General features: G+C 28.5%; 1 protein-coding gene and 1 pseudogene across 3 annotated transcripts; one reads left to right on the top strand and one right to left on the bottom strand.

Annotated features, from left to right (window-relative positions):
• Nucleotides 1–50: 50 nt before the first annotated feature.
• Nucleotides 51–22,467, top strand: LOC145183289 (symplekin-like). 2 transcript variants are annotated; one of them, XM_090084196.1, is made up of 36 exons: nt 51–1,122; nt 2,622–2,687; nt 3,104–3,157; nt 3,987–4,060; nt 5,319–5,445; nt 5,607–5,657; nt 8,385–8,440; nt 8,731–8,839; nt 8,931–9,034; nt 9,618–9,715; nt 9,798–9,856; nt 10,005–10,041; nt 10,805–10,863; nt 11,365–11,408; nt 11,610–11,640; nt 12,139–12,414; nt 12,503–12,641; nt 12,827–12,988; nt 13,197–13,225; nt 13,314–13,371; nt 13,645–13,831; nt 14,173–14,254; nt 17,803–17,916; nt 18,000–18,068; nt 18,247–18,328; nt 18,409–18,502; nt 18,655–18,724; nt 19,322–19,430; nt 19,671–19,862; nt 19,968–20,069; nt 20,180–20,289; nt 21,076–21,153; nt 21,275–21,322; nt 21,413–21,481; nt 21,554–21,613; nt 21,787–22,467. In XM_090084196.1, the coding sequence occupies exons 1-36, from the start codon at nt 1,015–1,017 to the stop codon at nt 21,970–21,972; spliced, it is 3,393 nt and encodes a 1,130-aa protein (XP_089940322.1). In that variant the 5' UTR covers nt 51–1,014; the 3' UTR covers nt 21,973–22,467. The 2 variants fall into 2 exon arrangements, with proteins under 2 accessions (XP_089940322.1, XP_089940323.1); XM_090084197.1 differs by lacking the exons at nt 51–1,122; nt 2,622–2,687; nt 3,104–3,157; ... (1 more) ...; nt 5,319–5,445; nt 5,607–5,657 and adding an exon at nt 7,581–7,860.
• On the bottom strand, nt 14,859–16,963 carry LOC145190187 (uncharacterized; annotated as a pseudogene). Its single transcript, XR_016451529.1, has 3 exons — nt 16,836–16,963; nt 16,459–16,573; nt 14,859–16,424 (listed from the first exon to the last, which is right to left on the bottom strand). The product of XR_016451529.1 is annotated as an uncharacterized LOC145190187 (transcript).
• Nucleotides 22,468–22,737: the final 270 nt, after the last annotated feature.

The following is a 22,737-nucleotide window of genomic DNA, read 5'->3' as shown; positions in this document are numbered from 1 at the left end:
AGTTTAGTAAAATTTGCATGAAGGAAGTTAAGCTTACACGGAAAAAGATTGAAATTTCAATCAACAAAAGTAGCAACAAAACAGCTCTACTTTTAAAATGGTTAAAGTTCATATCTTTTCGACAGAACCGAAAAAATATATAAACGTTTGAAAGATGTTTTAAATTGGATTTTGTTTAAACTAGATTAGCTACGACATCCAAAGATAGAAAATACTATTAACAATTGTTTTATTAATTTTCTTTCTTTCAAGACTTTGAATTAAGAAAAAATGCGGCTAAGAAAAAAAAAAGTCGAAATGTTGTTCAAATGTTTACAAGGACTGCAGTTAAAAATTTCCCCAATCAACGATTATACTAAATAGAAAGCAAAGCTGGCTACGAAATTATATATTTCTTGTAAAGCTGGTTACGAAACAATATAATCTACCAAATTTCGGAAGGTATCTTCCGAAATCTGGAAGATTATGGGAAGTATGATAGAAAAAAGTTTTTAATTTTACATACTTTAAAGAAAACTGATATTATAACAATTGCATATATACAGATCATACCGTTTGGTATTTTTGCAGCAGCGTTAAAAATTGACGTTGATGCCAAATTACTACCACCTGTAAAATATTGAAATATAGAATCATTTCTTAGGTTGCCTTAGATTGTGAACCGTATTTAATCGACCTATACTAAAATAGAACTCTTAATGCGTTTGAGAGTTTTAACAGCAAAGGTTTTTTGGAATGACAAGTTTATAGGTTTATGCCTATTTATACTTTATAGATTTATACCTATTTATACTTATTTATACATATAAGGTTATACCTATTTATACATGCCCGTTTGGAAAATAAGTTTAAACGAATTTCATCAACAAGCAGTCCGTCCTATTTCCGTTAAAAATATTTATAGAAAAAAAAAGTTGATCATCTGACCGTCACAATATTTTAAAGATCAGCTTATAGTTTGTGTTACTGGTACACAAAGTAACTCGGAGAACTAGTAAACAGACAAAATGCAAAATGACTTCCAAACGCAAGAGTCAATCAGGTGCTGGAGAAGCATCTCAATTTTTCCATGGGCAAGATGTTGAGACTCAAAATGCAACAATACAAGCAACCTCAGAGAGAGTATTAAAATTAAATTTATTTATTCTCTTTTTCCATGTGAAACAATCCACTTATCTACTACAACTAGTGATTTTCTTTTCCTATCTAAATATAAGATAGCTAAATAGTATGTTTTTTAAAATTGCCTTTTAAAAATTTTATTATAGAAACAACCAAAATGGTTGCTAAGTTTATTTTGAAAAGGAATAATTAGAAAAATTAGTAGAAATATTGTAAGTTATTTTCTAAACAAAAAAGTTTAAAAAAACACTAACTTATACTAACTTGTACTAACAATTAAGTGTATGTATGTGTGTGTGTGTGTGTGTGTGTGTGTGTGTGTGTGTGTGTGTGTGTGTGTGTGTGTGTGTGTGTGTGTGTGTGTGTGTGTGTGTGTATGTAATGTATGTATGTATGTATGTATGTATGTATGTATGTATGTATGTATGTATGTATGTATGTATGTATGTATGTATGTATGTATGTATGTATGTATATGTATATATGTGTAGAATCTCAACCTGCCTTAAAACAAATGATATTGGTAACAATGAATAGTAAAAATGCTAACACCTTACCTTTGTAAATTGGGACTTAGCTTGGTTTTACTTTTCATAAGGAGGTGATGCAAAAAGTGCATTGCTGCAAAAAGTTAAAGGAGACTTTCCTTGGTGCATTAAGTTAATACTTTGTCACATTCAGTCTCCATTGCAAGCACATATCTGGATAATGTTTCCTAATTTGGATTATTTAACATCTATTGAAAAATTAGGCATTGTTATGCAAATAAATTTGGATAAGTCAAGATCTATCTGACAAAAGACTTCCTCTGAGTTCATTAGGTAGTGGAAAACCTCTGACAAAAAAATCTATCTGACAGAAAACTTCCTCTGACTTCATCGAGTAGTTGGAAACTAGTGGGAGCTGTGCAAATTAAAAAATTGTATTTAGTAATTCTACAATCTATTTGTTTTTTAAATAATTTTTTGACCTGAGTACCATTTGGATATCTTATTTTATTAACTATAAAAAGATTATTTACAACATATTTATTTGATGAGATTTTTCAAAGTTGGAATTGGAATTCAAGATTTGATTCAAAAATTTTAGTGTCACAAGCATCTAACATATTCTTTTATATTACATGATTTTCCCTTCTTAAAGAAACAAATTTTTTAAAAGGGAATTGCATGTAACCAAAAAATAATCCATTATATGCTTAGTAAATGGTAGTTTCTGTGTAAATTTAGAATATTATGTTAGTATGATTAGTATGAGTAGAATGATAATAATAGTATATTAATTGTTTTCCAATGGTTCAAGAAGAAAATAATATATCCATAAATAATGATGTTTATATAAATCAATAAACGTCTGAAATAATATTTCAGAAAGGTGCAAAATTAAATATTATTAAATTATAATTAAATTTTTTAAATATTAAATATTGTAGTCTATTTGTTTAGCTTTTCCAGTTCATTGTATATATTTTTTACTTTTAATAATTTTTTAAAATGTAGGTCATAGACTTACTCAACCAAGCACAACTAGCAAGTGTTGAAAACAAGCTCACTTATTTAAAACAGGTGATAAAGATGATTATTTGCACTTTTCAAAAGCTGATTTTATTTTCAATACCTCAATAATGTCATGTTGTTAACATAGTGTCGTTCACTTGCAGCAAACACAATTCTACATTTCTAAATCTTCTCTTCCATAAAAAAACTCTGCTCTACAAATTTTTCATGTTTCATTTATATTCACTCATAATCCATAAAAAGCCTTTAAATTCCATCATTAGAAAAACTGCTCAAATTATATTTACAAAGATTTCTAGTTAAAAGCCATTATTTGTTTTATACGTAAAAAAATACATAATGTCAATTTTTTCTACCACTTTTCATTATTGCTTCTGCACAATCCAATTACACATTGCTATTCTTCTTTTAGCAATTTATAGTCTCCTATTGTTTTCGCTACTAATATCTTTTATATTTGTTAGGTGCAAGAGTTAATTGTTAACAAAGATCCTACTTTGCTTGATAATTTTCTTGATGTAAGTTAAGTTGATTTTGATAAAACTTAATGATGAATGATTCAACTGATAAGTTACATTGTATTCTAATTACTTTTTTAAGTGTCACATTTTTTGGTGAGCTTAGTAGTTGATCATGCAACAGTAAAAAGTAAACTATTTAAATGTGTTTTAGAAGTTACAAACCTATATGATTACCTGGCTAATTCCACTCTGTTTGGTTACAAAGGAAATGTAGTAGCTTTAGTGTAAAAAACTGTTTTTCTAAGCCAAGTTAAATCTTTAAAATATGTTTAAAATGGAAAAGAAATTTGATTCATACATTAATAGATTAGTTGTGTTAATCAAGTTGAAAGTATGTTTTTCTTAGAAAATGTTAAGTTTGTTAAATGAAAAGTATATTCAGTAAAAAAAACAAACAAAAAAAACAACATCTTTATGCTTACTAAAATCAAAAGCTGCTGACCAAGAACGTAAAGATTTGTGACCTTTTTGGAAACTGGAATCTCACTCATATTTCAGATTTTTACTATTTGTCTTCAACACATGAAAGTAGATCATGAAGAGTAAATGTTTTTTTTCTTTGGGAAAGTTAAATGACAGTTTTGGGAGCTTTTTGGTCAGCTTACATCTATATAGATTATCCAATATCTATTTTGACCACTGCAATTTTTTTTTATTCAGTTGGTTAGTTATTCAGTGGTACAGTTAATGCATATGCCATTTAAATTATACAATTTCATTTTGATTGAATATGTATTTATTTATGATTTTGTGTTGATTATGTTTTAATTTGTTTTTACGTATTGAACATGAAAGGTTTTGTTATTAAAGTTAGTTTCATGTTCAGGAGGTTTTAATATTTCAACAAGATCGTCATCATGATGTACGAAAGTTTGTTGTCCTGTTCATTGAAGAAACATGGTAAATTTTTCTATAGTTTTATTCATTAAAGTCTTTTAAAATGATGCAAGGCCTGGAGTTTGATTTTGATGATTGTTTCATTTACATTATTTTCTTCTTATTCTTTTATTAAAAATTATCATTAAATTACCATTCTAAATCAAATAGAACAAATTAAGAACAAATGTTTCTTAATCATATTAAACAAATTAAAACAAATTTATCTTCTTCAATGGTGCACATATCCAAAACATTGTTTTATGAGGTTTTTTGCCACTCTAGTCAATTTTATGCAATTATGTCTGTTAAATTCTGAAGGGTCAATAATTTTAAAGACTGTTTTTAGTTTTTTGAATTTTTAAAATAGCGCAACTTTGCAGTTTTGAAGCTAAAGTTAAACTTCACCAAGTGATTCAGTATCCCAATTGAAATATCTAAGATGGGAATTCATATCTGAATCCTATTTAAATTGCATAGCTTAGCGATATTGCCAAGTGAAATTGCTTGTAATCATACCTTTAAAAAGACATTTTAAACAATCTGACTTTTTTTATTATACGACACTTGATGCATCAGTCAAAAAATGAAAAAGAAAAAAAGTTAGAAATAAAAGAGCTAATAATAAACTTTTGGCATTTTCATGATTATCCTATTTTATTTGCCAAAAGCCCCCATCTCAGCTGCACAAGTAATTACCTTACTTGTGCAGCTGAGCATTTAATTTTTTTTTTACTTTGTCTTGTTTTATATTTGATACCTTTCTGGGCATTGTTAATCAAAAAAAAAAAAAAATTATGAAATAGAGTTAGCAATCTTAAATTTGTGTGGATTTAAATTTATGCAATATGTAAATAAGTGAATAGTTTTTTTTTAAAATGGTATTGATATTTCAAACAGTTGTTGCACAAAATTTCCAAAAATTACTCTTACATTAAAATAAATAAATAAATGCATGTACAGTAGGTATAATTACACATCTTTATAAACAAATATTGTAAAAAAGTATGTAACTATAAGCAACATAAAACTTGAGTAAATTGCTCTTCCATAAATCTGATTTTTTCTCATTTTGAAATTGAAAAAAAAGAGTCAGAAGTCTATTGTTTTTTTGACTCCAGACACCAATTCTCAATTGTAACTCAGACTTTCCTGGTTTTCTGGAGTCCGACATTTACTAGTAGGAACAAAAAAAGTTTTATTTTAAAATGTTTTTTTTTTGTTTTTTTTTGTTTGTATAAAAAAGTTTGTTACATTATAAGTTGATATATTTCTTTTTCAGTAAAAAAGATCCAGAACTGTTATCAAAGACAGTAGGCTGTCTAACTTACATGCTTGATGATGAGAATATCAGTGTTAGAAAACGTGTTATGTTGGCTTGTAATTCACTTTACAAAATTGCTCTTCAAGTATGTGCTTGTTGCTTTAATAAAATGTAATATAGATCTTAAAATCACTGAAATAGGAAACTAAATTGAGTATGAAAAAACTTCTAATGTCAAAAATTTATTTAACTAATATTTTATTTTATATTTTTAGTTTTAAGGAATATTATTATTATTATTTTTAGTTAGTTTGCAAGCTTCGATCAATAAAAGAAGATGTACGTGAAATGTGGGAGGTAATAGAATAAAGTTTCTAGAAAATAATTTAATTAAATGTTCCTTTTTTTTTCACTTTTGCTTATCTTTCTATAAAGCTGTAACTTTTAGTCCAACAAATAACACAATTGCTTAAATAATTTTTTGGGTTTAAATAAGTTACATTATGTATATAGTTATATATATTTGTTTTCAGTCAGTTAAATAATGATGAAGAGATATTTTACCTATCACTTAAATCAAAGTTTCTACAATCGATATAATGTTAGATAAAGAAGGATTTAGTGTATTAAATTGGTATAAACATCATTTTCTTGTTAATGATATTTAAGTTATTTTATGAGTTTTTCACACTGGTTCTGAATTTGTCATACCTGCAAAAAAAAAAATAAATAAATAAGAAAAGATAAAAAAATTAAATATAAATTTTACTAAGATAACTAAAATCTAAAGCAATTAGCAAGATTTCATTAAAAGACTATTTTCCCAATATCAAAAATGGGCCACCAGGGCCTATTCCAGCTGGTTAAATACCTGTTCTTGCCTTCATGAAATTCTGAATTTAGTCTAACTTTTGAAACACGACATAAAAATGTTTTAGAAATGTGCATCTTTGATTTTAAAGGAGACAAATTTAAGATTTGAAGATCATTGTCCATAGTGGAACATTATTTCCAAAACAAGTTATGGAAGCATTGTACAGTCTGCAGGCTCAACAAATACTTTAGATGGTCCAAGAAACTTTTCAGATTTACACATAGTGAATGCCATATTATTTAGACTTTACACAATAATATCTGCTGTTGTAACACTTTCTTAAATCCGTTAAGAACTGTAAGAACTATAGCAGCATGTAGATATGCTCACAAAAGCCATCAAGTGGTTGTAATTGATGGCTGCAATGAGGCAGAGGACAAAGCAACACAAAATTGTCCAAGCATACTAAATTTATAACTTTTAGGCTTAATATATGTTTTTTGTGCCCATTAAGAATAAGAAGAACCAGTTGTATTACTTTTGGATTTGAATGCTTTAGAAAATGTTGAAACAACTCTAAAAAATAGTGTCTGCATCCATCCTAAGCAATGAGGTATTTCAACTAAACCTGGTGGTGTAGATTATTATTTCTATCTTCATCCGAACCTTTGGGAAAACAAATAGAAGTGGGATGAAATATCCTGCTGTACTCATGCATGTTTCAAACTGCCCTCTTTCAGTCTAAGTCCAACTTGCTCATCACCTTTCATACCAATTATTTTGAATAGTTTTTTTTAGGTATTTTTACTTTTTTTGCTGTAAAACAAAGTATTAACTTGACTTTGAACTAAAAAATGGTGCTTGTCTTATGTTATTTTAAGCAAGTCAAAAAACCTTCCTACAATTGATTAAACCCTTGTGCTCGAACTTCAATAAACTCCAAAATTGTGAACTAAATACACATAAATAGCTCAGAATTACTGTAAAAACAGTAATAACATTGGTACTAGTTTTTACATACCAGTATATTGAATGTATTAACATAATAATTTAATGTAAAACAACAGGTTTGAATGTTAGTGCATATTGAATGTATAGCAAAGAATGGGAATTTTTTGGTGACTTAAAGCTTCATATCATTACATTTTTTATTCTATTACAAATAGAATACTTATTAAAATGGTTAGATAAGTTCAGTAATTAATAGAAATAAAGTTTTCTTGTAGATGAAATCCATTAATTTTGATAGCATAAAACCATAAATCTAGTCACATGGTATCACTTGCTATAATTATTTTTAGAATTTGTAACAAAAGGCAAGGGTTTCCATTTTACCTGCTGGGCCTGTTTTAAAGTACTTTCCAATACATAAGTTCTTCATCTTTACTGAAAAATGCTAGGTGTCCTTTCTTATGCGATAAATTGTTACTTTAGCTTCTGATTTTAAACAGTTCTCTTTTTTTTAGCCTGGATTCTAAGAGTTCAGATGGTTGCCTTGAGAAACTCAGGTCTTGTATCAGCTTATTGAGCACATCCATTTCTACTGCTAATCTCAATGTTACTTCAACACCAGATGTACATTCAACACTGGTTTAAGAAATTCTGCCCTGTGTGGCAAAATTTATCATGCTGATTCTAAATCAGGATGTATCCACATGTGTTTCTTGTAGTGACTGAAATGTTTTAGATTCACAGGACAAAAACAACAATCATCATGGTGGTTTCATTGCTCCCTCTAGGCCATAGGTACAACAAAATCTTAAACTTTTACACATTACATTTTTCCACTAACATAAACACTATACACAAGTTGAACAAAACTAATAGGGAGCACAAGACTTAGCTTGGTTCCCAAATTTCTTACTAAAACATGCAACACATGCTTCTTTACAAAGTCACTATAAGTTTCTTGCAGATCATATTTATTTCAAATGTAGCAAGATACATTAGTATCATTTAGGTATTCTTTTCATAAAGAACTCATTAATCCTCTGAAAAATGAAAAAGAAAGTTAGTAGAAGTTTTTATCATACATAAGCCTTACATTAATTAAATAACTATTCCAAAAAGTTCTAGTATTTTTTTGGTTGATAAAATAATAATTGTCAAATACTGAATTGAAAAACTAGATTCAATTTGACAAAACTAAAGTCATCTATGATCTCAGCAGCTTTAAAATACACAAAGTTGATACAAAAATTCTCAACAAGTGAAATTTTTGTTGTTGTTGTCATTAAAATGTGTAGACATTTTAACAAACTTTTTTTCAGGGCATGTGTGAGCTGAAAAGACATATATGTGGAATGATTGAGTCAGACAATGATGGGTATGAAATATTTTTATTTTGAATTTCATTTTTATATAAATTCTTTTAGGCAAAACTAAATACTAAGTTTGGTTGTAATTTCTTCTCTTTGAGTCTTTTTTCCATTATGTTTTCCTTTATCTAACTAAATATCCAACATAATATAAACCACTTTATAAAAGTTACTTAAATTCACTTGCAAAAAAATGAATAAAGTTCTACTCATAAAAAAGAAAAAAGAAAGAAAACCCATAAAAATAAATTTCAAAATGCTTGTAAATTTGGAGTCATAATCATTTATTATTGTTCAGAGTTCGCACTCATGTTGTAAAGTTTATGGAGATGCTTATATTGGTTCATTCTAAGTCCTCTGAGAGCTCTGTTCAGGGAAAAAAGGACAGCGATATTACACTTGATATAGTAAGTCAATTTTTTAATCAAATTTTTACTATTTTAAGATAACACCTATTTTTTTGCACATTAAGTGTTTTATTTCTCTTTCTACATTAAGGTTCCTTTGAACCATCCGTTAGTGAAACAAAGCGAGCTTTCTGATGAAGGTCTTACAACCTTGGAAGCTTTATTGGCTATGTGTGCATCAACAAATATATCAAGGTATTCATTTATAAAGGTTTTTTTTACTTGACAAATAGGTTGACAAATCAAAGAATCCATATTGGAAAACATGATGTAGATATTAGATGTTAGTAATGTGTTTTCTTTTACTGTTATTCTTAGTTTACACAAATGTTTTTGTTAATCCTAAAAAAAAAAAAAAACCCTAAAAATTGTCAACTGGCTTTAAATAGGTGTAAAAGAAACTAATTTTTACTTTTATTTTCTCATTACTTCCAAAAAAATAAATCAGTTTATGTCATTTCTTGATGAGATTTTTTCATGTCTTTGTACAAGAGGAGTTTATTTTACAAAAGCAATTTTATTGTTCTGTAAAATCTCAATTGAGAAAATTTTTGTTGTCTTTTTTTTTTTAAAACAATTAAAACATAAACTCTATTTTTATTATGATGAGTGCAAGCCTTTTGCTTTAGAGAAAAATCAGCAGCTGATAAATAAAAATAATAATATTAGCAAGACAAAAACTTTTATTATGAAATTTGTTAATCTCCATAAATAATAATATAATAGGCATTCATATTTTTGATTCTTTTTTTCAATCTTTGCACGGTTTTGTCTGTAGTGTCAACTTGATGGCTGTCTTAAGTTCTTTAACTAATATTGGGAAACAGAGACCATCATTGCTTCACACTGTTATCCAATCCTTTGAGTCTTTGCACGGTAATACTTTCATTACAATTGTATACTGCAAAGTAAACAAAGTGAATCATTTCAACAATTCAAAGTTAAACTTTTGCTTTAGCTAATCTACCTCCTACGTTATCCAAGTCTCAAGTCAGCAGTGTGAGAAAAACCCTGAAGGTAAATATTTCTAGTTTTAAATTTCATTTCACAAAATTTTTTATTTTAAATTTTATTTTCCCAGAATTTCTATGGCTTATTGATTTGATTTTTTTATTTTTTATTTATATGTATATATATATATATATATTAATCTACTTCTTCTCAGATGCAACTCTTCACACTATTAAAGCTGCCATCTGCTGGTGAGTGGCAATAGTTTTAGTTTTTAAGTTTTTTTTTTATCAAATATATTATTTTTAACAAGTTTTATGTGGAGAAAGAAGTGTTTAATGCAAGTAGAGCTGTTTGAAAAATATAAATGATTATGATTTAAACACACACTCAAGTGTAAACAATATACACCACATACACATGCACATGCCAAAAGCAAAATTTTTCTTGATAAAATCCTTTTGTTGGTCTCAACAGTCAGTTCCCATTAGGTTCACATCAGGTTTAAATCAGTTTGAATTTGACAAAGTTAAAATCTATATATGTACCCCAAATGATTTGGAGTTGAATTAAAAAACTCACTTTTAACATATAATCCATTTTAAATTACATTTTTTAATGTAAAAAACAATTAAAGAATAAAATAAATCAAAGATTCCTAGTTTAATTATAGATAATTTATTTTGATATGCAAGAATTGACTTTTTGATTTTTATGATGGACATAAAAAAGCTTTTTGTGGACTCTTAAGAATTTTATAGCCACTTTTACTAGCACTCAACTTGTTGTGGAGTTCAATTTGAGATATTTTAAGAGTATGCAGATACTTTAACTATGAACCAATAAAATTAACGTAGTTAAATGCTGTGGATACTTTATATATATATTCCAAAATGTCAAGTAATGTTTTTGCTTGATTGATTTTTAATCTAAAATAAAATTGTGCTTTTTTAAGTATATATTGATGGTGAAAGACAAATATTTTTTTCCTTTCTTGATTGTTTAATTATTTAGGGGAGCATCTTACTCAAATCGGAACACTTCTGACCGACCTTGGTGCTACTGCTAATGATGTGAGTTTTTTAATGTTTAAAGCTTTAATGGCTTTTTCTTTCTACATCTTTTTTTTTTTTTTTTTTAATTTGTTTCAATTATTAAGGTAGTTTTATGATGGTTTCTTTCTTACTCTTTTCTGTGATTTTTTCATTTTTTGCTATTAAATTTCTTTAATTAAAGAAGGAAACAAGAACAATTACTTTTCATCATTTTCCTTTTTTTTTTTCAATTTCTTTCATTTTAATTTTTTTCTTTTTATGCTTGGTCCTTAAAAAAGCAGTGTTGATTAGAAAAAAATATTATCATAGACAACATGATTATAAACTGTATTTTTTCAACAACAAACAACTGCATTTGTTCTTAAATAATTCCTTACAATTGAATATATCTGTAACAAATAAAAGTATATATATGATAACTAGTAATTTCAAAAAAATAATTTTAAAAAATAATAATTTAGTCTTATACGTAAATAAAATAATTTGAATTGTATTATTTTAACTATTCTGTAAATTTAGATACAAAAAAGTCTTCCAAAAGTTAGTGAGCAGCGAATAAAAAGGTAAGCAGAGATAATCTTCATTATATATGAAAATGATGGTGATGCTTTTTGAGAGTCATTTAGCAGTGATAATAATTGTCATCATGTTTTTAATCATCACAATTGCAGTAATAAAATGATTACAATATTTTTAATGAACTATAATATTTTCACCGCTTAAGAATTTGTCTTATTTGTTATAGTTTTAGTTTTATGTTTCAGGCCAGAAGAAGATGTAAAAATAAAGAAAAAGGTACCGTTTCTGTTCTTCTGTTACAAAATATTTGTTTTTGTTTAAAGTTTTACAAAATATTTGTTTTTGTTTAAAGTTTTTTGTTTAAAGTTTTAATGTTTTTGGTTAAAGTTTTACAAACCACTTCCAAAGTAAGTTGTTTAGCATGTAATAACAAAAAACTTTTTTTTTTCTAATATTTTTGTTAATTTCTTTTAGACATTTATATGTTACAGTTCTTCTATTTAATTCTAATTTTAATGAGATTCAAAGTTCTACATTCAAAATGAAAACTGATTATCTAGATTTTGCATTAAGTGTATCCTGTATTATCCAAGTTTATATTTTCACACTAAAATATCCATCCTAACTATTTGAACATTATAAGTTTGTATTTTCACTACTAAAATTATTTTGAATTCTTGATTATTCAAAACTAAAAAAACCATGTTGGCTCTAATTCTTGTAGCACTCTTAACAGTCATATATTTACATAATTTTATCAAATTTACTTTTAAGGAAGATAAATTTGATGAGCTTAACCAATTCAGTTTATCAAAAGCGATTGATTTGACTACAGAAGATATTGTCCCGCGCTTAAGCAAATCTACTGTGACTGATCTTGTGATTGTCAGCATGCTATTTCTTCCTCGTACAATGCCTTCACATTTTCAAGAAACGTTTACCCCAATCGCAGCAGCTGGTGGGCAAGCTCAGAAAGAGCATTTAGGCCGTCTAATGGCTACCCAGATGACAAATGCTGGTATTGGTATTGGTGTGCTGAAAGCTAAAGAGGTATTTTTGCTTTTTTAAAAAAAAAACTCAATTCAAAGGCCAATTTAAAAGAGATTTGAAAGATTGTAATGTTTTTTGATATTTAAAGATGGCTGCTGCTGAAGCTCGTCAAAAAAAAGAAGAATCTGAGAAAGTCATGCGTGAACCAAAAAGCATTCCTGTTGTTGGGAATGAAAAAATCTCAGATAGTAAGATTAAGAGTATGAATCAACCACGCTCCATTAGAGGTTGTTATTCCACTTTTAGTCTGCTCAAAATTGTTAAAAAAAGTTTTATTAAAACTTTCAGAAAATGTATACTATTTACATAAACATAATCTGAACTTTATTGAAAAGATTGGGGTTAATTTAATTTTCAAAAAGAAAGGGTATGGTTAGAAATATGTATTATGCTGTTTTTACACTTTTATTAGATATTGCTGCTGATTTAAAAACAGGCTCAAAACTTGATATCAGTGGCACCCGATTGAGAAAAATAAAACCATTCCGTCTTCAAGATGTAGTTCAAGCCTTCAGTACTGAGGATAGAAATAAAATGCTTGTTGCTGCTTACAAGCGTATTCTTAAATCAGATAGTAAGATCTTGTGATCCAAGTTAATGTAATGGTTGATAATAATAAAATTTAAATAAAGTTTACCAGTAGGTTCAGTAGATTCTTTTAAAGCAAGTTTTAATTATATTATCTCTTTTATTAAAAGCTAGAAATGCATTCTCATTGTATCTACCTGATTTTATATCAAATTTAATCAAACCTTATTATTATATAACTTATTTGTTTCTAGAACAGGCTGTTATCTCAGGCTGTACAGTGGTAAGTCTGTCTACTCTAATTTTATTTTCAAAAATTAATTTGTTGAATTTTTTGTTTTGTTTTTTGACATTTTCTAAAAAATCTATAGGAACGAAACAAAATTCTTGTTGGACTAGCAATGCAGTTTTATGGAGAATTAACAGACAGTAAGTTGCAAATATCCCCTTCTGCTTATTTTATAAATCTGTAAATGATTTCCAATTATGTGCAAATTGTTCATTCATGGAATTGCTTTAATATTCTTAAAATGTTCCTAAGGTGTCAAAAAAAGTGTTAAAATGTAAAGATTTCTTTAGGTCATCAAAAACATGAACTAATTTAGCATAGCGCTTTTTTTATTTTGTGATAAAATGAGTTTATTAAAATCCTACAAAATGTTTGTAATCTCTGCATACAGACATTCTTTCTGTTCTATCTAGTACTTATACAATTTGTAATGGAAGACTTTCGTACACGTATTGATCTTGGTATATTATGGTTGTACCAAGAGTATATAAATACTGAGACTCAATCGCCTGGTGCTTCTTGTGATCGAAACTCAAGATATGCCCTTTGTTTGTGGAATTTGATTGAAGGAATGAAGAAACATTTAGAACCGAGAGATAAGTATGCTAATTTTCAAAGTTTAAAATGTTTTTATAGAAAATATAGGTTAAATGTGGAGCAAAAATGTATATGAAATAAACGTGATGTTCTAATTTTTTTATTTTATTGAAATAACAGAATCTGGTTTTTATTTGTAAATGTAATGTTTTAATGGACTTATGCAGCTTTTAATCTCCAAAAATTCAAAACTGCTTGAAGTTTTATGGTGTTTTAAATTATAAGGAAATGATACATCTTCCTACTATGATGATGACCATGCTGGTTAAATAGTTCTATAATAGTAACTAAATTCCTGGTTTTATTTTTATGTGAAATCTTTTCAATTCAAATTTTTGAAATAGGTTATTCACAAGGTTCATTCTGGAAGCTCCTTGTCTGCCTGATGGTGTAAGAAGGATCATAAAAGAGTGTTGCATGGATGCAGTGAGAAAGATTTTTATACCAATTAGTATTGTCATCGATAAAACTAATGGCTATTGTAAAATGATGTGCAGCTCAATGATGTTGCACAATTGTTTTGCTACTTATTTTTTATTTTTTTTTTTTTAAGTTGGGTTCAGTGCACAAATGGCACTGTGGACCAGAAGGCATATTAAGTTTGATGGAGTGTCACCTGGGATTTTTTTACTGATAAAGTATTTTTTTTATTATACTAACATGATTTAATCATATTTAAAATTAGTTTTACTTGCTAAGAGTGGAAAAAACACAAAACTCTGAACCTACTCCCAAATCAACAAAAATGAGGGGGTTGTTAATTTTATATTTCCATCCTGATTATAATCCTGAATGCCAAAGTATTTTTGGATGAAATTTGAAATCTATTGATTAATTTTGATTTAGTTAAGGTCAGTAAAAATGTTTTTTTTGAAAACCTATTTAACACAGGTGGGCAGGGGGTGTCTTAAATTGTGAGTTATATTTTTCTCTTTGCTCCAATCCCACAACTTTTTCTAAGACAGCTTTACTTTACAATAAAATGAAAATGAAAATTTTTACAAATTTTAATTCCTATAAATATATAATATTATAATCTTTTAATTCCAAAATCAACAACAGTAGTTTTCAATCTATCTCCATAATCTTTATGATCTATATTACGTTTATATCTTTGCCATGTAAGCTTAAACTTTGCATGAATTGCCTCACCACATTGTTCTGCATACTTTGACAAGCCGCATCTTGCCTGCTTTACAAAAGGAAAAACATGGCAGCATATAATATGGATTTTCCATGACACTGTTAGTGTCTTTCCTAGAGAAAAAGCTGTCTCTTGTAGGCATAGAAAAGCATCTTTAAACAATGATATTTTGTGTTCTGAGTCAGAATCAAGATTTCTTCCAAAACAAGCTTCTTTTACAGATTTAAAAGTTCTTAAGCTTTGGATTACAGGAAGTAGATATGGTACTTTAAGTTGCACTTCAAGTTGAAGTTCATCAATCAATTTTAAAATTTTATTTGCATTATTACCATCCCATCCAACTCCATGATATCCCCTTCTAATTATATAGTGTTTTTTCAACCACAAATCATAACCATCCCATTCAGTTAAAAGAAATCCTGCTATTTTATCTACGCTCCAATGAGAAGATGTAGCTCAGGTGGAGCAACTAAATTTTCTAGCATAGTATTTTTATTGGTGTTAAGATATATTAGGTGTTTGTTCACAATGTTATCAAATTCCTTCATGGATGATCTGATAGATTCATTTTTAATATATGCTTCATAACAGGAATCAATATTGTCAATAGTTCTAAGAGTTCCTTTATCAAGTGTACATTCACCACTACACCACAAGCAAGCTTTTTTACCTGCATGTGATGAAAGACCAAATAATACATTAGCACATTTAAGATCAAAAGCAATATAATAGTTTACATCCTCAAGACTGAGTTTCTCAAGTACTAATCTAAGGTTTTCATATTTTTTAGGATTATCTTCAACAATTGCTATAATAAGAACTTTTTGAACGCCACTATTCATAAAATTATATTCTGATTCTTGTTCTTCAAAAACATTCACAAAAGCTTTAAGGAAGCCTCCTCCACCATCTAAAGAAACTCATACAAAACCTACACATGGATTTACACCTCTTTCTTTAATACTATGCAGGATTAAATCAGATGGATTTTTAATACTAAATCTCTTATGATAGCTTCATTCTGGTTAGAAATAAATTCAACTTGCTCTACACTATAAAATTCATCTAGTTGTTCTTTAAGATTATCTAGTTTTTGAACTATATTTTCTTCCACAGAGTCTCTTCTATTTAATCCAGTTCTAATTGTAGAACAACGTTTTTTAGTAGCATTATCAGAAAGTTCAAGTGAAACTTGCAGTTCCATGATTGTTTGAAGAGAAAGTTGTTTACTGCTTCTGTTTCTCTTTAAATTGGGAGCGTCAGCTCTAATAGAGATAGGTGTTCCTTGTGTTTTTAGTTTTAAAAATGTCCCTTTTTCTATACCTTCACTCTCCTTTTTTTTATTAATGATAGTGCTGGCTATTTGTTCAGCATATTCTCCTAATTTTAAACAGTGACCAATTAAGTTGTCTACAGCGGCAGCTTGTGTACACTGATGAGAGATGCCTCATCAGTGTACACAAGCTGCCGCTGTAGACAACTTATCCAGTAACAAGAAAACAAGTACTGCATACATTTTCAGCTACTTTCGGTTCACTAAATGTTGGAACAGTGACACCCAAACATGGATCAAAAGACCTTCTTTTGTTGGCCCAATCAATCTAAAGCATTTCAGACTATAAATTAACAAAATTCTACTACAACTTTACAATAAATTATGCAAAAAGATTAGTTTTTAATAATTTGTTTTAGTTATCTTATATATCTAAATATATATTATAAATAATCAACTGTTGTATTTATTGCTAACAATTACATGACCAGGAATAAAAGACTACCCATATAGTGCATCCACACAAAAAAAATTAACTTTACATAAGATTGAAAAAGTATACATTTAATTGCTATTAGTATACAAAATACCTTAGCAACTTGAAGTCCCCATGATCCCCTAGAAGTATGGCCACTCTTGAGAAGGTATAAATTTCGTTTACAACTACCACGTATGACATTAGGAAAACTCATGATATTTTTATCATAACCATCATATATGTAGAGCTTGATAATATCTTGTATTCGGGTGGTGACTTCAGATAGTGACTTAGATCTGGCACTTTTTTTAACCCAACACACTGCATAAACCGAATCACGTAAGAAACTGTTTCCAGACAATATACTTGGTATTTTTATTTAATGAATTTGCTTGGTGATGTTAATGAAGTAATATTACGCTAAGAGAACATCCAGACAGGTTTTATTAACGGAGAAGCGTTGTTTAATGTTTAAGCTTATTGAAAAAGTCTAATTTGTAGTCGAGTGTACTAAATACACAACATTAACATTTTTAAGTAAATTTAATTTTAGTTTAAATGATTGCCGGGCAAATAAAAGAGATCTCCTACATAAAATTCGGAACTCAATTTAACTCAACTTATTCATTTTCACATTTTATTTAAAAATTGACTTGACAATTTAATTGTCTTAGCAAGTGAAACTAATTTTAACTATGATTAAATCTTTTTACTATAATGATAAAAATAACTTATCAGTGAAAAAATCCCAGGTGACACTCCAACAAACCTAAAATGATCTCTGGTCCACAGTGATGGATTAACTCCACTTTTTGAGAAATCTTAAATTTAAGTTTCAAAGCACTTGGTCATAAATTTTTATAATTATGATAACTTTCCTGATTAGTAAAGATTAACGCCACTAAATGAAAAAAAAATCTTTATATTATAATAGGAATTTTAAAAAATAATGTACATTATATGATTGCATTTCTCAACTTTTCATTTTTATGGAGTTAATTGATTTGTGCATTGAACAGCTCACTTATCATTTTACTTGATAAGAAGTTTTTTTTTTTCAAGATTTCAAAAATGTTTAGGAGCGTTTAATGGTTGGATTTTCAACGTTGAGAGAGTTGATCAGCAAAAATCCAGCTGCGTCCCAAGAATGGTTGCAGCTGTTACTTGAACTCACAACAGCTGAAAGAGAACAGGTAGTCAAGCTATATAATGCTTTGATTTTAAAAGCCAAAATTTAGGCAATTATAAAGCATTTAAATATATCTTATTTAAATAGGTGCGAGTGCAAGCAATCCATTCAGCAAAAAAGCTTCACAGCAAGCCAGAGTTTTCTGCAATGATTGGGGTAGCATTTTCCAAACTTTTTATAAATTTTTGAAACAATTTGAGTTGTCTCTTTGTTTGGCAACTTCTTACTTTTACTTTTAAAAAAAAAAAATCTTTCGTAAACAATTATTTTGTATTTTAAAAAAAATTGAATGTAACTTTTAAATTCCACTATTTCTAAAAATTTTTATCTTAAGGACTTTGCTTTGCACAGCTTACAGCAACTTCTTCTGGAACATCCTCCACTCAAAGATTTACCAAGTGATAAGGAAGCTTTTGGTAAGTTTTAATAACTTTGTAAATTTAATTGTAAAAGTTATATAATTTTTAGGATGCAACTAAATCATTTTGTTATCTAGAAGTTACTTCAACAGAATGGACAGATGATTCCATCAAAGCCTACCTGTATCTTTATTTAGCTCTGTTACCTACAAACCACTCCATGTTTTTAAAGTGAGAGCTTAACATTCTAAATCATGCATGAGTTTTTCTGATTAATCTTGTCCTATTTTTTATGTGTGCTCATGTATATGTAAGTTGTGTGTGCATGTATGTTGTGTGTGTGTGTGTAAATTGTGTGAATGGGTGTATTTTTTTTATTGCAGTTTGGCTGATGTGTATGTGGATGCTTCACCTCTTATAAAAAGAACAATCCTTAGGCATCTTGAACATCCTGTAAGTTGGGGAATTGATACTTTTTTTTTAACACATCTGTCAAAAAATCCTGGGACTAACCCACAGATGGTGCTACAGCACAAAAATCTGTATGTGTTTAGATATTACTAAGTTTTAAAAGATGTGCCAAAGTTTCATTACGTTTCAAACTTCGATATCAAAGTATTAAAGTTTTATTACATTTCAACTTCGATATCAAAGTATTAAAGTTTCATTACGTTTCAAACTTCAATATCAAGGTATTAATTTCAATCTTGACTCACCAGATCTGGTTCCCAGCAGCTATTATCTCTTTTCAAGTCTCAAAAGAATGTTCCAGGAAAAAAGATTTGGCACAAATGATGAAGTCAAATCAAAGTGTTAGAAAAGCATAGGAATGAATGTATCACTCTTCAAGAAGATCATGTTGATGTATAAAATTGAATTTCGTCAAAAAAATATTTTTTCATAGATAGTCCTGGGACTTTTGATGTGTTTCATCTGTTTTACTTTTGTAAAGCAGTTTGTAAATTTTTGATTTTTTAGCTTGCTCTAATAAACTTTTTTAAATCTTGCAAAATTTGCATAGTTATATTTTTGGGATTTTAATGAATTTAGATTCGAGCTATCAGCATGAATTCTCCTGAGTTACTTAGACTTGTTGAAAACTGCCCAACTGGGGCTGAAACATTAGTAACCAGAGTCCTTCACATTGTTACTGACAAAAGCAAGTTGTTAATAAATTGTTTTCATTGCATACATTTTATTACAACTGTTCTTTTTGGCACACTTTATTTAATATGCCGATTTTTTGATAATTGTTAATAAATAATTTAGATATTTTTTTAAACTGGTTATTCATTGAAATTTGTTTCTTTTTTTAATGTCAATTCACTGAAATTTGTGTCATTATTTAATAACAGTTCACTGAAATTTGTATAATTTTTTTAATGTAATTAACTTTTAGGTCCTCCTACATCTGAACTTGTTCAAAAAGTCAAAGAGCTTTATCAAAAGCGTGTTTCAGATGTCCGTTTCCTCATACCAGTGTTGAATGGCTTATCAAAAAATGAAGTGATTAATGTTTTGCCTCAGTTAATCACACAGTCACCAAATGTTGTAAAAGAAGTCTTTAACAGATTACTGGGCTCATTCCAGAGTGAGCTACTAGTGTTTAATATCACATTGAAATTTTTTATTTTTTTTTTATAAATACTAAATCTTTTTTACAATTGATTAAAAAATGTCTTTAATTGATTTTCAGCTGAATCTGCAATTCCTTTAAACCCCCCATTGTCTCCTGCAGAACTGCTTGTTGCTTTACATAGTGTGGAAGCAAATAGTGATGTTAAAGCTGTCATGAAAGGCATATACTACTTTTATTGTTACCTAAAAAATCTTGTTTAGGTTATTTGTGTAAATATAAATAGTTTAGGAATTTCCATCTTAGTTCTTCTCTTTTTCATTTTTTTTTAGCAATCAACATTTGTTTTTGTGAAAAACAAATTTATACACAAGAAGTTCTTGCAGTTGTTATACAACAACTTATGGAAATATCGCCCCTCCCAACATTGTTCATGAGAACGGTATTGTTGTTTCTACAGTTTTATTTTTACATCATGTGTTTAAAGTTGGTGTTCTTACCATAACTCAGCCTCATGAGTTGATATATAGATTTAAAATTTTTTCCAGTTTTTTTTATTGGTGCATTCTTTACTTAATTTTCTAATTGGTAACGTTGAGAAGCTGTTTGGGAATTTTTTTGTGGTGACAAACTTAACATTGTAACATAGAAAAATACAGTTGTATGCTGAAAAAAATTAACTTGATATGAGTAAGAACATTGTTTTAAAATATTGTTTAGGAGCAAGAGGACTGCTTGTTTATAAAGAAAAACGAATTATTGTTTACGCTTAAATAAGGCAGAAAATCAATGAATAAACAAATTTCCACTAAAAGAGCTTTTTATGGTTTTTATAATTTCCATGCTCAACAACTCATCCTTAACAACTTTAATGAGTCTTTTGAAGTCCATTTCTACTCAGTATACCTCAGTATACCATAATCCATAGCAAGTTGGTTCGTCCGCAGCATTTTTATCAACTTTAAATACATGTCAGTGAACCGTATTTTTACAAAGAGCATGAGAAAATGAGCACAAATGATCTCAAAGAGCGCCAACAAAAATGTCTCTTTTTTCAATTAATAGAATCTAAGCGTTTTTATTGGAGGAAAACACTTATTTTATTTTGAAAAAAATCTTAGAATTTTTTCATCAAGAAATCTATAAAAAACCAGAATTCAGTTATCCTAACAAAGACTTAAAGTTTAGCTGCCATCATTGTTAACTATCATTAAACTCTTTCTTATAGGTAATCCAGTCCTTAGGGATGTGCCCTAGACTGGTTGGTTTTGTTATGAACATACTTTCAAAGCTGATAAGCAAACAGGTTTGTTGTTTCACGTTAAGATAATCATGTAAAAGTAGCATTAAAAACTCTGATGAGTTACCAATATGTTTTGCTTTCGTGCGAAATGTAGCATGAAGTCATTTCTACTTTGACATTTTAGGTTTGGAAGTACCCGAAGGTGTGGCAAGGATTTGTGAAATGCTGCCAGGTATATTACATCGCTTTACAATTTTTTTCGATTTTTAATTTACAAAAGATGAAAGTTTTGTATTACAGTTATTATTACACTTTTTTTTAGATGACGAAGCCACAGTCCTATCCTGTTCTTCTAAAACTTCCACCAAATCAGTTAGAAAGTGTTTTTGAGGTAAATGGAGTTTTATTGCACATGTTTAAAAAAAAAAAAAAAAAAACTTATTACTTTTTACATGCATTTTAGATAAGCCCGGAAATAAAGGAACCTTTAATTAAACACATAGAGAGTCTTACTGCTAATCAGGTATCTTTGATCACTTCAAACATCAAATTTTTCTTTTTAACTAAAATAAGAATCTGAAAAATGATCGTCTGCATTTTATTAAACTTTTTTTGTAAATATATCGTTTGTATGTATTAGTTGTTAATGTTACTGTTAATACTTATCAACATATTTCTTAAATTTTATGACTTTAGCGCTCTCACGTTCCTAAAGCTATTCTTCAACTGCTCGATATAAAAGAGGTCTCTGCAACAGCAGTTGATCCTTCTGCTTCTTACGCAAGTAGTGAAAAAAGAAAAAGAAAAGCTGAACCTTCCAAAGAAGCCTCGTCTCGAGAAGCTGCCAAAAGAAAAAATAGAAAGAGTAATGACGAAGATTAAAGGCTCAAATTTAAATTGAGATTTGACGCCGAACCTGCTTCGTTTGCCCTTCGTTATTTTAGACTTCAGCTCCGATAAAATCAAGAACGTCACAAATTTTTACAATGACAGGCGTCACATTGCTGTAAAAGATCAGACGTCATTTTTGAAAAATGCATAAAAGCTTATATTTATATACCTTATCTCAAAGAGATTTTTTTTTTTTGATATCAATTATAATATCAACCCCTTGAAACTGCCGGGACTATGAAATGTAGATTTTGATTTCACGAGCAACGCGTTACCGATCAATCTTCAGTAGATCTTTTAACAATCCATCTCTATGCTGTAAATCTTGAAAAAAAAAAAAAAGGTTACACATTCGTTCCAGATCTCTGCTAAAAAACGTCTCAGGAGAAGGATTTTGAAATGTCAACAGCAACTGATCATGAAACTTTATTTTTTACATTTATAATATTTTAGTTTCTTTTAGTTAAATCTCCTTTTTTACTTGTATATTTATCGTTAGTGTTTTTTATCTTCATCAGCTCAATTCACTGAAGCAACTTGAGATATTGTTAAATCTAAATATTGATATATGGAATAAGAAACGGTGAGGTGAAAAGTAGACATTTTTAGATAAAATTGTCACTTTTATGAGGTCGATATTTTTCATTGTCCTCATTCCTAAACTCGTTACGCTGAATACATTAAAAAAAGGTCAGTGAATCTTTCTCCACTACTCTTACCATCACCGTCTTAAGAGAAAACGACGGAATTTTTACA

The sequence above is a fragment of the Hydra viridissima genome, unplaced genomic scaffold, assembly GCF_058129835.1.
Source record: "Hydra viridissima isolate aposymbiotic clone 2 unplaced genomic scaffold, HvirCarnegie_v1 scaffold_4, whole genome shotgun sequence".
Taxonomy (NCBI): domain Eukaryota; kingdom Metazoa; phylum Cnidaria; class Hydrozoa; order Anthoathecata; family Hydridae; genus Hydra; species Hydra viridissima.
This window is presented reverse-complemented; position numbering and strand designations above follow the sequence as displayed.